The sequence below is a fragment of the Nerophis ophidion genome, linkage group LG05 (assembly GCF_033978795.1).
Source record: "Nerophis ophidion isolate RoL-2023_Sa linkage group LG05, RoL_Noph_v1.0, whole genome shotgun sequence".
Lineage (NCBI taxonomy): Eukaryota > Metazoa > Chordata > Actinopteri > Syngnathiformes > Syngnathidae > Nerophis > Nerophis ophidion.
The window spans coordinates 24,312,582-24,327,360 of NC_084615.1; the positions used below are offsets into that span (position 1 = coordinate 24,312,582).

The window sequence follows — 14,779 nt, forward strand, 5'->3', positions numbered from 1 at the left end:
CCATTAAGAACAATAAATTATTTTTTAATATAAGTTTGCTGGTTTCAAGAAATGTAATGCCGAGCGCATATCGTTATGTCAAGATAATTGGCACTAGCATTTACTTAATTTAGGAATATTTTTCAACATATTAAGCAAAAATGTCTCTTTTTTTCTAACAAGAAAAGTGCACTTGTTATTAGTGAGAACATACTTAATTTAAGGTATTTTTGGGTTCATTAAGGTTAGCTAATTTTAATTGTTTTGGAAAGTCTTGACAAGCCAAATTTTCTTGTTCTTGGCAGATAATTTTGCTTAGTTCAAATAAAATACCCCTCATTTTTGTATTTTTTTTTCTTGTTTTTGAACACTGAGTTTTTGCATTGTACTTTTTTGTTATTTTACTATTATTGGCATATTTTAGGTTTAACACATAATGGATTAAATATATATAGCTTTTTTTCCTCGACACTCAAAGCACTATACAGTGAGGACTGGGAACCCCTCATTGATTCACTCCCCACACACATTAAACTGGTGGTAAGCTACATGTGTTGCCACAGCTGCCTGGGTGTAGACCAGAGGTCACGAACCTTTTTGAAACCAAGAGCTATTTCTTGGGTACTGATTAATGTGAAGGGCTACCAGTTTGATACACACTTAAATAAATGGCCAGAAATAGCCAAATTTGCTTAATTTACCTTTAATAAATAGATATATATATATATATATATATATATATATATATATATATATATATATATATATATATATAAAAAATGGGTCATTCCGTCGTACATTTTTTTTCCTTTTAGGGAAGGTTTTTTTGTAGAGAATAAATAATGAAAAAAACACTTAATTGAACGGTTTAAAAGAGGAGAAAAAACTAAAAAAATGAAAATTTAATTTTAAAACATAGTTTATCTTCAATTTTGACTCTTTAAAATTCAAAATCCAACCGAAAAAAAGAAGAGAAAAACTACCTAATTTGAATCTTTTTGAAAAAATTAAAAAAAGAATTTATGAAACATCAATAGTAATTTTTCCCGATTAAGATTAATTTTAGAATTTTGATGACATGTTTTAAATAGGTTAAAATACAATCTGCACTTTGTTGGAATATATAACAAATTGGATCAAGTTATATTTCTAACAGACAAATCATTATTTCTTCTGGATTTTCCAGAACAAAAATTTTAAAAGAAATTCAAAAGACTTTTAAGTAAGATTTAAATTTGATTCTACAGATATTTTAGATTTGACAGAATATTTTTGGGAATTTTAATCATAAGTTTGAAGAAATATTTCACAAATATTCTTCGTGGAAAAAACAGAAGCTATAATGAAGAATTAAATTAAAATGTATCTATTATTCTTCACAATAAAAAAAAAATTACTTGAACATTGATTTAAATTGTCAGTAAAGAAGAGGAATGAATTTAAAATGTAAAAAGGTATATGCGTTTAAAAATCCTAAAATAATTTTTAAGGTTGTATTTTTTTTCTAAAATTGTCTTTCTGAAAGTTATAAGAAGCAAAGTAAAAAAAGAAATTAATTTATTTAAACAAGTGAAGACCAAGTCTTCAAAATATTTTCTTGGGTTTTCAAATTGTATTTGAGTTTTGTCTGTCTTAGAATTAAAAATGTCGAGCAAAGCGAGACCAGCTTGCTAGTAAATAAATAACATTTGAAAAATAGAGGGAGCTCACTGGTAAGTGCTGCTATTTGAGCTATTTTTAGAACAGGCCAGCGTGCGACTCATCTGGTCCTTATGGGCGACCTGGTGCCCGCGGGCACGGCGTTGGTGACCCCTGGTGTAGACTGACAGAAACATGTTTGTCAATTTGAGCCTACGACCTCTCCAACCACCACTAAACTTTGATTTACATTTATACACCAGTGTGAATGGCACTGGAAGCAAGATTGGTGAAGTGTCTTGTCCAACTATAAGACAGTTTGGACACCCCTGCTCAACAGCACATACACGACACAACATGGACAAGTGTGGAGAACAAAGATAGCTTGTTTCCATAACATCTCTGGACTGCTGAAGCATACGTTTTTATATACAGTACACTTGGTAATGTCTTTTCTGCTTCATGTTCTCAGGTGTGGAAAGACAACAATCTGCCAGCTGTTTGCAGCATTAGCTGGCCAGAAGTTTTTTTCTGTCAACTGTCATTTACACATGGAAACATCGGACTTCCTGGGAAGCTTGCGGCCTGTCAGACAATCCACCCAGGTAATGTTTGTTTCTTTAGGCATGATGACATTTGGTATCTATAAATCGATAAATATTGTTGGAACATGTGCTGTAATTTATTTAAAAAAACAAGGGTATATTTAGGGCAGCACAGTGGAACAGTGCATGGGCCTCACAATACGAAGGTCCTGAGTTCAATCCCAGGGCTCGGGATCTTTCTGTGTTGAGTTTGCATGTTCTCCCCGTGACTGAGTGGGTTCCCTCCGAGTACTCCGGCTTCCTCCCACTTCCAAAGACATGCACCTGTGGATAGGTTGATTGGCAACACTAAATTGGCCCTAGTGTGGGAATGTTGTCTGTCTATCTGTGTACCCTGCCTTTTGCCCAAATGTAGCTGGAATAGGCTCCAGCACCCCCGCGACCCCGACAGGGACAAGCGGGAAAAAATGGATGGATAATTGTATAGCCACTGGATGACCTAAGGGGTTGCATAAAACAAATTCAATTGATACGTTTTGGTTTCTACTGATTATTTAAATGTTTTTTTTCCTATATATGAAAACAAATTCCTGCAATTTGTATTTTCTTGTGTCTGAAACATTCCAGCACAAGCTTGCCTTTAGTGAGTTTTTTGTAGATGCTCCGAAGGACTGCTTCCAAAATGCCCAGATAAAGTGTTGTCTGGGCATGTCTGCGGCATGCTTCAAAATATAGCATACATTACAGGTAGGAAGGAGCAGGATGACATGAATGTACAGCAAATGAGTGTCTATGTGGTGAAAACTAAGTAGTACATGCAAAAATATAATTTCAATAGGGCGGTTTGCACCACTTTTGCACTTGTTATCAAGTTTATACACAGTTTATGCACAGCGTGTTATTTGGAGCTTAGTAGATCCGACCCATAATGCGCTAAAATAAATATGACTGTAATTATTTGATCGCAATTAATGCCATAACGTGACACCTGGGGTTGGATATAAACCTTGCTGCTTAACAGGGAGGCAACTTAAAAAAATCTAACCAAACATTAAAGCAAAACCAGAGATGTCCGATAATATCGGCCGATAAATGCTTTAAAATGTAGTATCGGAAATGATCGGTATCGGTTTCAAAAAGTACAATTTATGACTTTTTAAAACGCAATTGTGTACATGGACGTAGGGAGAAGTACAGAGCGCCAATAAACCTGAAAGGCACTGCCTTTGCGTGCCGGCCCAATCACATAATATCTACGGCTTTTCACTCACACAAGTGAATGCAAAGCATACTTGGTCAACAGCCATACAGGTCCCACTGAGGGTGGCCGTATAAACAACTTTAACACTGCTACAAATATGCGCCACACTGTGAACCCACACCAAACAAGAATGACAAACATATTTCGGGAGAACATCCGCACCGTAACACAATATTAACACAACAGAACAAATACCCAGAACCCCTTGCAGCACTAACTCTTCCAGGACACTACAAACCTCAATACTTATCTACTTATACTCCTTGTGTGTGTAGAAGGAAAGAGTGGTCGACCAGATAGTTTGAAAAGGCCACTTAGCTGACGTTCAATCCTTTGAATCTTGTGAAAAGTGTATCATAATTCAGCCTTCACATTTATTATACTCGAAAGTCCGCGGAGCTGCTGCGAAATGAACATGAGGTAATTTTTTGCCTCTCCAATTCAATTCTGTAAGTGCCATCAGGTCAAGCGGTTGCTACGCAGCAACAAACCTCACTGCAAAAGGTCAGTGTTCAAAAACAACAACAAAAAAAATAGGGGGTATTTTACTTGAACTAAGCAAAATAATCTGCAAATAGAACAAGAAAATTTGACTTGTCAAGACTTTCCAAAACAAATCAAATTAGCTAACCTCAATGAACCCCAAAATACCTTTAAAAAAAGTATATTCTCACTAATAACAAGTGCACTTTTCTTGATAGAAAAAGCAAATATGAGACCTTTTTGCTCAATATGTTGAAAAATGTTCTGAAATTAGGTAAGTGCTACTGCAATTATCAAACTTACACTAAAAACTAGTTTATTGTTCTTAATGGAAAGGCAACAAGCAACCGCTTGTTACTCTCGGGGTGTACTCGCCGCTCAGGCAAATCATATGGTCTAAAAATGCATTTTCCCATCGACAACATGACATCTTCGCGCCAAGTGCGTGCTCTTTCAGTCGTTAGTGCGCAAGGAATAAACAAATATGTATATCCATCCATCCATTTTTTACCGCTTTTTCCCTTGGAGGTCGCGGGGGGCGCTCGTGTCTATCTCAGCTACAATCGGCGGAAGGCGGCGTACCCCCTGGACAAGTCGCCACCTCATCGCAGGGCCAACACAGATAGACATATATATATATATATGAACTATATATATACATGAACTATTTCTGTTCAAAATTCTTTGAAATGTCACGTTAAATGTTAAACTGTACTTACCTACTTTTTACCTTTTATCAATGTTTACCTACTTTTTATCCTAATTTGCCTATACTTACCTACTTTTTACGTTCTTTTATTAATGTTTACCAACCTTATACCTTGTTTAACCTATGTTTACCTACTTTTTACCTTTTATTAATGTTCACCTGCTTTTTACCTTCATTTACCTATACTTACCTATTTCATCTGTTTAAATTGAGACACAATTGTGTCAAAGTCATGATTTTTATATTTCACGCTTGAAATAAGAATTTTTTACTTTGAAAAACTCCTCTCTGAGCTGCCACCTTATAGTGGTATAGGAGTTTGCGTGTCCCAATGATCCTAGGAGCTATGTTGTCCGGGGGCTAAGCTAGTTCGCGAAGTGGAGAAGTTCCGGCTGGATATAGTCGGACTCACTTCGACGCACAGCAAGGGCTCTGGAACCACTTCTCTCGAGAGGGACTGGACCCTCTTCCACTCTGGCGTTGCCGACAGTGAGAGGCGACGGGCTGGGGTGGCAATTCTGGTTTCCCCCCGGCTTAAAGCCTGCACGTTGGAGTTCAACCCAGTGGACGAAAGGGTAGCCTCCCTCCGCCTTCTGGTGGGGGGACGGGTCCTGACTGTTGTTTGTGCTTACTCACCAAACAGCAGTTCAGAGTACCCACCCTTTTTGGGTACACTCGAGGGAGTACTGGAAAGTGCTCCCCCGGGTGATTCCCTTGTCCTACTGGGGGACTTCAACGCTCATGTTGGCAACGACAGTGAAACCTGGAGAGGCGTGATTGGGAAGAATGGCCGCCCGGATCTGAACCCGAGTAGTGTTTTGTTATTGGACTTTTGTGCTCGTCACAATTTGTCCATTACAAACACCATGTTCAAACATAAGGGTGTCCATATGTGCACTTGGCACCGGGACACCCTAGGCCGCAGTTCCATGATCGACTTTGTAGTTGTGTCATCGGATTTGCGGCCTCATGTTTTGGACACTCGGGTGAAGAGAGGGGCAGAGCTTTCTACCGATCACCACCTGGTGGTGAATTGGCTGCGATGGTGGGGGAGGATACCGGACCGACCTGGCAGGCCCAAACGCATTGTGAGGGTCTGCTGGGAACGTCTGGCAGAATCTCCTGTCAGAGAAAGTTTCAATTCCCACCTCCGGAAGAACTTCGAACATGTCACGAGGGAGGTGCTGGACATTGAGTCCGAGTGGACAATGTTCCGCACCTCTATTATCGAGGCGGCTGATCGGAGCTGTGGCCGCAAGGTAGTTGGTGCCTGTCGGGGCGGAAATCCTAAAACCCCTTGGTGGACACCAGCGGTGAGGGATGCCGTCAAGCTGAAGAAGGAGTCCTATCGGGTCCTTTTGGCTCATAGGATTCCGGAGGCAGTGGACAGGTACCGACAGGCCAAGCGGTGTGCGGCTTCAGCGGTCGCTGAGGCAAAAACTCGGACATGGGAGGAGTTCGGGGAAGCCATGGAAAACGACTTCCGGACGGCTTCGAAGCGATTCTGGACCACCGTCCGCCGCCTCAGGAAGGGGAAGCAGTGCACTATCAACACCGTGTATGGTGCGGATGGTGTTCTGCTGACCTCAACTGGGGATGTTGTGGATAGGTGGAAGGAATACTTCGAAGACCTCCTCAATCCCACCAACACGTCTTCCTATGAGGAATCAGTGCCTGGGAAATCTGTGGTGGACTCTCCTATTTCTGGGGCTGAGGTCGCTGAGGTAGTTAAAAAGCTCCTCGGTGGCAAGGCCCCGGGGGTGGACGAGACCCGCCCGGAGTTCCTTAAGGCTCTGGATGCTGTGGGGCTGTCTTGGTTGACAAGACTCTGCAGCATCGCGTGGACATCGGGGGCGGTACCTCTGGATTGGCAGACCGGGGTGGTGGTTCCTCTCTTTAAGACGGGGGACCGGAGGGTGTGTTCCAACTATCGTGGGATCACACTCCTCAGCCTTCCCGGTAAGGTTTATTCAGGTGTACTGGAGAGGAGGCTACGCCGGATAGTCGAACCTCGGATTCAGGAGGAACAGTGTGGTTTTCGTCCTGGTCGTGGAACTGTGGACCAGCTCTATACTCTCGGCAGGGTTCTTGAGGGTGCATGGGAGTTTGCCCAACCAGTCTACATGTGCTTTGTGGACTTGGAGAAGGCATTCGACCGTGTCCCTCGGGAAGTCCTGTGGGGAGTGCTCAGAGAGTATGGGGTATCAGACTGTCTTATTGTGGCGGTCCGCTCCCTGTACGATCAGTGCCAGAGCTTGGTCCGCATTGCCGGCAGTAAGTCGAACACATTTCCAGTGAGGATTGGACTCCGCCAAGGCTGTCCTTTGTCACCGATTCTGTTCATAACTTTTATGGACATAATTTCTAGGTGCAGTCAAGGCGTTGAGGGGTTCCGGTTTGGTGACCGCAGGATTAGGTCTCTGCTTTTTGCAGATGATGTGGTCCTTATGGCTTCATCTGACCGGGATCTTCAGCTCTCACTGGATCGGTTTGCAGCCGAGTGTGAAGCGACCGGAATGAGAATCAGCACCTCCAAGTCCGAGTCCATGGTTCTCGCCCGGAAAAGGGTGGAGTGCCATCTCCGGGTTGGGGAGGAGACCCTGCCCCAATTGGAGGAGTTCAAGTACTTAGGAGTCTTGTTCACGAGTGAGGGAAGAGTGGATCGTGAGATCGGCAAGCGGATCGGTGTGGCGTCTTCAGTAATGCGGACGTTGTACCGATCCGTTGTGGTGAAGAAGGAGCTGAGCCGGAAGGCAAAGCTCTCAATTTACCGGTCGATCCACGTTCCCATCCTCACCTATGGTCATGAGCTTTGGGTCATGACCGAAAGGATAAGGTCACGGGTACAAGCCGCCGAAATGAGTTTTCTCCGCCGGGTGGCGGGGCTCTCCCTTAGAGATATGGTGAGAAGCTCTGCCATCCGGGAGGAACTCAAAGTAAAGCCACTGCTCCTCCACATCGAGAGGAACCAGATGAGTTGGTTCGGGCATCTGGTCAGGATGCCACCCGAACGCCTCCCTAGGGAGGTGTTTAGGGCACGTCCAACCGGTAGGAGGCCACGGGGAAGACCCAGGACACGTTGGGAAGACTATGTCTCCCGGCTGGCCTGGGAACGCCTCGGGATCCCCGGGAAGAGCTAGACGAAGTGGCTGGGGAAAGGGAAGACTGGGCTTCCCTGCTTAGGCTGCTGCCCCCGCGACCCGACCTCGGATAAGCGGAAGAAGATGGATGGATTGATACTTTGAAAAAGTTATTTTATACTTGTGAGTGTAGATGACACAGCTTTGCAACAGTTGATATTGTAGTTTCAAGCATGTTTTACTCAATATAGGTCATAAAATCTCAGCAAGAAGCTTAGCTCGGTTGGTAGAGTGGCCGTGCCAGTAACTTGAGGGTTGCAGGTTCGATTCCCGCTTCTGCCATCCTAGTCACTGCCGTTGTGTCCTTGGGCAAGACACTTTACCCACCTGCTCCCAGTGCCACCCACACTGGTTTAAAATGTAACTTAGGTATTGGGTTTCACTATGTAAAGCGCTTTGAGTCACTAGAGAAAAGCGCTATATCAATATAATTCACTTCACTTCTAATGTCTTACTGAGATAATTTAGGACCAAAACACTTGAAACAAGTAAATCACTTCAACATAAAATCTGCTTAGTGAGAATAATTATCTTATGAGACAGAAAATAAGCAGATATCACCCTTATTTGAGATAATCAATCTTACTTAGATCTCAGTTTTTGCAGTGGGTTATCCTGGTAATGAAAGTTCCTGGACATTTTGATGGAAACGTGGCTATTGTTGCCAAATGTCTTTAATGTCCTCTGTGTTGCTGCTTTAATGTCTTTAATGTCCTCTGTGTTCTTTGATGTTTGATGTTTCCCTCTTACACACATGGAAGAGGGATGTGTACTATGGCTATGAGTTGTTGTTTTTTTGTTGTTGTTGTTGTTTTTTCCCTTGGCCTCAGTCTGCACCCCCACTCCAGGGCCTAGGCTAAGACCGATTTTTTAATTTTATTTTAATCTTCTATTCCCAACCCCCCTTGTTTACCTGTATGTCATCTTTTTTGTAAGGGGCGCTGGAAGCCGGCAGACCCGTCAGCGATCCTGTTCTGTCTCCCTGTAATGTTTGTCTGATCTTGAATGAGATTGTGCTGAAAATTGTAATTTTCCTGAAGGAACTCTCCTGACGGAATAAATAAAGTACTATCTGTCTATCTATCTATCTATCAAATGGACAATCCGACACCAAAAAAATGTAGCTGAATTCACATCTAACTCATGCTTTACTGGAATTGTAACACTTTATAGCATCACCAATGTCTGAATTTCAGTCAAATTTAATGGGAACATGAATAACTTAAAGTACGTAATCATAAATAAATACATTCCAAGTAAAGCATTTCAAATTGCTGTCCTGTGTATGGTTGCAGGGGGATGGTGATGAATGCAGGCTTTTTGAGTGGCATGACGGCCCTTTGGTTTTAGCCATGAAGCAGGGTGGAGTGCTCCTATTGGACGAAATATCCTTGGCAGACGACTCGGTCCTTGAGCGACTTAACAGGTGGACAACATAGCACACACACACACACAAACATGATTCAGGTTTTTGATTTCTATGTAAGGTAATCTTTGGGACTGCAAAGAATTTTGAGCCTAATGCCAATCAGATCTGTCTCTGGCAGTTTGGTGAAAAGACATAATTGTAATCCTCTCACCTAGCTCGCGTCTGCTTCCGGTCCGTTAACAGCGCTAAGCCTTCAATGACACATCTGCGTCCTCACATCCTAGTTTACGTGTGTTTGCATATTTATTAAACCATTATTCATCCAGGGTAAGGGAATTACGTAACCCAAAACCAATAAAGTTTGCATGTTGTGTAAATCGTAAATAAAAAAAGAACACAATGATTTGCAAATCCTTTTTAACCTATATTCAATTGAATAGACTGCAAGGACAGGATATTTAACCTTCGAACTGGAAAACATAATTTTTTTGCATTTATTAGCTCATTTGGAATTTCATGCCTACAACATGGCAAAAAACACTTATTTGAAATATCCCACAGGTGAACAGGCTAATTGGGAACAGGTGGGTGCCATGATTGGGTATAAAAGCAGCTTCCATGAAAGGCTCTGTCATTCACAAGCAAGAATGGGGCGAAGGTCACCACTTTGTGAACAAATGTGTGACCAAATTGTCGAAAAGTTAAAAAACAACATTTCTCAACAAGCTATTGCAAGGAATTTAGGGATTTCACCATCTACGGTCCGTAATATCATCAAAAGGTTCAGAGTATTTGGAGAAATCACTGCACGTAGACGACACTGCATCAAAAAGCGACATCAGTGTGTAAAGGATATCACCACAATGGCACAGGAACACTTCAGAAAACCACTGTCAGTAACTACAGTTTGTGTCACAAGTACGCGGCGCACTTGTTGCGCGGAGTTTCCACCTCTTGGATGCACACGACCAGTCAGGCAGGAGTGCAGGTAAGAATTTGATTTTAATGTATAAGAAGAAAAAGAACACTGACAAAAAAGGGAAAAACAAAGCGCCTACGCATGGGAAGCTAAAGCTAAAACTTAGCAGGAGACAAAAGTACAAACAAATGACGTGCCGAGCGCACGCGAAGCTAAGGCGGAACTTAGCACAAAATAATCTATAAAACAGGATACTAACCGTGACTTGTTGCATAAAGCAAACAATGGACCAAGGACGAACTAAGGAATAACGCAGGCTTATATACTCAAACAATAATTAGAACACAGGTGCGCCTGACGCCAGAGCAGGTGAACAAATGACGAAACAATGGAAACGAGACAAAACAGAAAGTGCACAAAAACAGGGATTGGCCGAGTCTGGAACTAAACATATAAACGGTGAAACAATAAACGATCCGCATAGCGGATCGTGACAGTTTGTCGCTATATCTGTAAGTGCAAGTTAAAACTCTACCATGCAAAGCGAAAGCCGTTTATCAACAACACCCAGAACGCTGCTGGCTTCGCTGGGCCCGAGCTCATCTATGATGGAATAATGCAAAGTAGAAAAGTCTTCTGAGTCCACATTTCAAATTGTTTTTGGAAACTGTGGACGTTGTGTCCTCTGGAACAAAGAGGAAAAGAACAACCCGGACTGTTATAGGCGTACGGTTCAAAAGCCAGCATCTGTGATGATACAGAGGTGTATTAGTGCCCAAGGTATGGGTAACTTACACATCTGTGAAGGGACCATTAATGCTGAATGGTACATTCAGGTTTTGGAGCAACATATGTTGCCATCCAAGCAACGTTATCATGAACGCCCCTGATTATTTCAGCAAGACAATGCCAAGCCACGTGTCATAACTGCGGTAGCTTCATAGTAGAAGAGTGCAGGTACTAGACTGGCCTGCCTGTAGTCCAGACTTGTCTCCCATTGAAAATGTGTATGTATGTGAAGCCTAAAATACCATAACGGAGACCCTGGACTCTTGAACAACTTGACCTGTGCATAAAGCAATAATGGAAAATAATTCCACCTGAAAAGCTTCAAAAATTGGTCTCCTCAGTTCCCAAATGTTTACTGAGTGTTGTTAAAAGGAAAGGCCATGTAACACAGTGGTAAAAATGCCCCTGTGCCAACTTTTTTGCAATGTGTTGCTGCCATTAAATTCTACATTAATGATTATTTGCAAAAAAACATTCAATTTCTCAATTAGAACATTAAATATATTGTCTTTGCAGTCTATTCAATTCAATATCAGTTGAAAAGGATTTGCAAAATCATGGAATCCTTTTTTTTAATTTATTTTTTTTTTTTTATACAAAGTACACAACGTGCCAACCTCACTGGTTTTGTACGACAGACAGACGGCAGACATTAAGGAAGCCTTTGGTGTTTTTTATTCTTATAGGTGTAATCAATTACTGCTATTATCAGTTAAACTGTAATTAGTTAAAAAATTACAGTAATTTGACAATGAGCTCTGTGTATGTGATATTACTGCCATCCCGTGTCTATTTTGAAGTCGGGTATAAAATGGGTCTAACAATACAGTATTTGTTTTCCAATTTTCGTTTGAAATCATGCGCTATTTAAGATTAAAGTTACAATTAACACTGAAGGCATTGAAACCATTTTACAAAATAAGTTGATTCAATGTTATTGGAAAAAAAATATCTTCAAATCATTGCAACTTTTGCCACAACTTACTGAAAAAGTTTCCTTAAATTCAGACGCTGTGATAATAACAAAAAAAAAGCCTATGAAATCCTGGAGGGACTAAACACCCAGTTACACATTAAGACTGGACGAAGAAATGATTTCAAAGGTTTTATGTCAAGTTAGTTTTATTTATGTATCGCCAATTCACAGCAGAAAAGATCTTTAGGCAGGTGTGGAACTATGCTTTTCAAACAGGACTTCTTAATATGTGAGGAGAGAAACCTGATGACTACAAGGGGTGCAGCAGTTTGACAAAAATCTAGAAACATGCCAACTTCAGTCATTCAAAGGCCAAGTAAAATTTTTGTTCTGACATTGAGTTGGAAAATAGTTTCTGTTGATCTTAACTCAATCCCTGACGAGCAAGCAGGCTGACACCTGTGGGGGGGACCATGCAAACATTTTGGACACTTGTGACAAATCCTCTGTCTTAAACCTCCCAACAATTTAAAAATATCTATTGTGCACACACATTTTTCTCTGTGCAAAACACAGGTAGATAAACGTTTTTTTGTTTTCAGTGTTCTAGAAACAGAGAAGTCACTTGTTCTGGCGGAGAAAGGCAGTGGTGATGATAATTACGTGGAGCTCATCGGAGCTGCTGAAGGTTTTCGTTTGGTTGCCACCATGAACCCTGGAGGAGATTTTGGCAAGAAGGAGGTAAATTCTATACTTTTTGTGTGTGCGTATTTGTAACAGAACGTTTAAAAATGTACTTGCTCGCAAACAGGTATCAAATTAACTAAATTTTGATGTGTATGAATGTCAGTTGTATCTTTATTTTCCATGTTGAGGCAATCGTTTTGATGTATTTTCTCACTTTTTACTTTTGGACAGCTTTCTCCTGCACTCAGGAACCGTTTTACTGAGATCTGGTGTCCTCAAAGCAACGGACGGACTGACCTTTGTCAGATCATCCAACACAATCTGCGCCCTGGGCTGTCACTAGATGGTAAAATAGCTTAAAAAAACAATTGCCATTTTAAAATGTGTCGTGATTTTAGCTGGTTTAACAGGTCTGGTGGTATTACTTCAACAAACTCTAATTCTAAACCCTAAGTTTGAGTTGATTTACTCTCAGATAGGAAACTCTTGAGTATTGGGTTCCAGAACAGCTGATCTTAGTTAGTTCGATCAACCCTGAAAATGTTGACTGAGTTAAAGGCCTACTGAAATTAGATTTTCTTTTTTAAACCGGGATAGCAGGTAAATAAATAAATGATAAATGGGTTGTACTTGTATAGCGCTTTTCTACCTTCAAGGTACTCAAAGCGCTTTGACACTACTTCCACATTTACCCATTCACACACACATTCACACACTGATGGAGGGAGCTGCCATGCAAGGCGCCAACCAGCACCCATCAGGAGCAAGGGTTAAGTGTCTTGCTCAGGACACAACGGACGTGACAAGGTTGGTACTAGGTGGGATTTGAACCAGGGAACCTCGGGTTGCGCACGGCCACTCTCCCACTGCGCCACGCCGTCCATTCTATGTGTCATACTTGATCATTTCGCGATATTGCCATATTTTTGCTGAAAGGATTTAGTAAGTTCGCAACTTTTGGTCGCTAATAAAAAAGCCTTGCCTTTACCGGAAGTAGCAGACGATGTGCGCGTGACGTCATGGATCTTAGGGCTCCTCACATCCTCACGTTGTTTACAATCATAGCCACCAGCAGCAAGAGCGTTTGGGACCGAGAAAGCGACGGTTTCCCCATTAATTTGAGCGAGGGTGAAAGATTTGTGGATGAGGAAAGTTAGATTGAAGCACTAGAAAAAAGAAAGAAAAAAAAAGGAGACGGCAGTGGGAGCGATTCAGATGTTATTAGACACATTTACTAGGATAATTCTGGAAAATCCCTTATCTGCTTATTGTGTTACTAGTGTTTTAGTGAGTTTATAAAGTCATACCTGAAAGTCAGAGGGCTGCGGTGACCGCCAGTGTCTCTGAGTGAAGCCATATGGGGTAGCCAAGAAAGTCACAGCTGCCTTTTTGACAGCTGCTGCAGGAGGACGCAAACTCCGCCCAAGTCTCTGGTAAGAGCCGACTTAATATCACAATTTTCTCATCCAAAAACTTGCTGGTTGAGAAACATGTTCGTTTGACCGCTCTGTTCCATATTAAAGCTTCACAACAAAAAAAGAAACACCGGCTGTGTTTTGGTTGCTAAAGGCAGCTGCAATCCACCGCTTTCCACCAACAGCATTCTTCTTTATAGTCTCCATTATTAATTGAACACATTGCAAAAGATTCAGCAACACAGATGTCCAAAATACTGTGTAATTATGCGATTAAAGCAGACGACTTTTAGCCGTGAGTGGTGCTGGGCAAAAATGTCCGCTCCAACCAATAACGTCACAAGCACGCATCAACCTAAGCGTCATCATTCCGCGACGTTTTCAACAGGATACCTCGCGGGAAATTTAAAATTGCAATTTAGTCAACTAAACCGGCCGTATTGGCATGTGTTGCAATGTTAATATTTCATCATTGATATATAAACTATCAGACTGCGTGGTCGGTAGTAGTGGGTTTCAGTAGGCCTTTAAGATCATTTTAAAAAGCCATGGTCAGTGGAGCACTTACCATGCAATTCACCATAGCTACTGGGGACGGAATTGGTCGTCACTCTTTAACCCAGCCGGAACTATAAGTGTGATTGTGTGAATATAAAATAAAATAATGATTATTCATTTTTTTTGTTGTAAGAATAGTAATGCAGTAAAATAATAATATACTGAAGTGAGAGATAATTGCTGGGTTTCACCTAATGCTTTCGTCTTGGATACAAACAGGGTAATTCTCGCAAAAAGTCAATTGAAAGCAGAGTGAATGTTTGTAAAGCAAACAAACACGTTTTTCAGCATGTCAGATATCTAGTGGAGCAAAGTCAAAAACACAATAGTTTGCAGCAACCACATTTGTCAATGTCTTTATGAATATGAAA

At 41.5% G+C, this 14,779-nt stretch overlaps 1 protein-coding gene across 3 annotated transcripts in view; it reads left to right on the forward strand.

Moving 5' to 3' along the window:
- The window catches only part of mdn1 (midasin AAA ATPase 1), a 279,890-nt gene that overhangs the window by 77,154 nt on the left and 187,957 nt on the right, over positions 1-14,779 (forward strand). For all 3 annotated transcript variants that reach the window (XM_061900349.1, XM_061900350.1, XM_061900351.1), the window contains exons 30-33: positions 2,090-2,222; positions 9,051-9,181; positions 12,351-12,489; positions 12,667-12,781. In XM_061900349.1, coding sequence (XP_061756333.1) covers positions 2,090-2,222; positions 9,051-9,181; positions 12,351-12,489; positions 12,667-12,781 — 518 coding nt within the window. The remainder of the gene's footprint in view (positions 1-2,089; positions 2,223-9,050; positions 9,182-12,350; positions 12,490-12,666; positions 12,782-14,779) is intronic.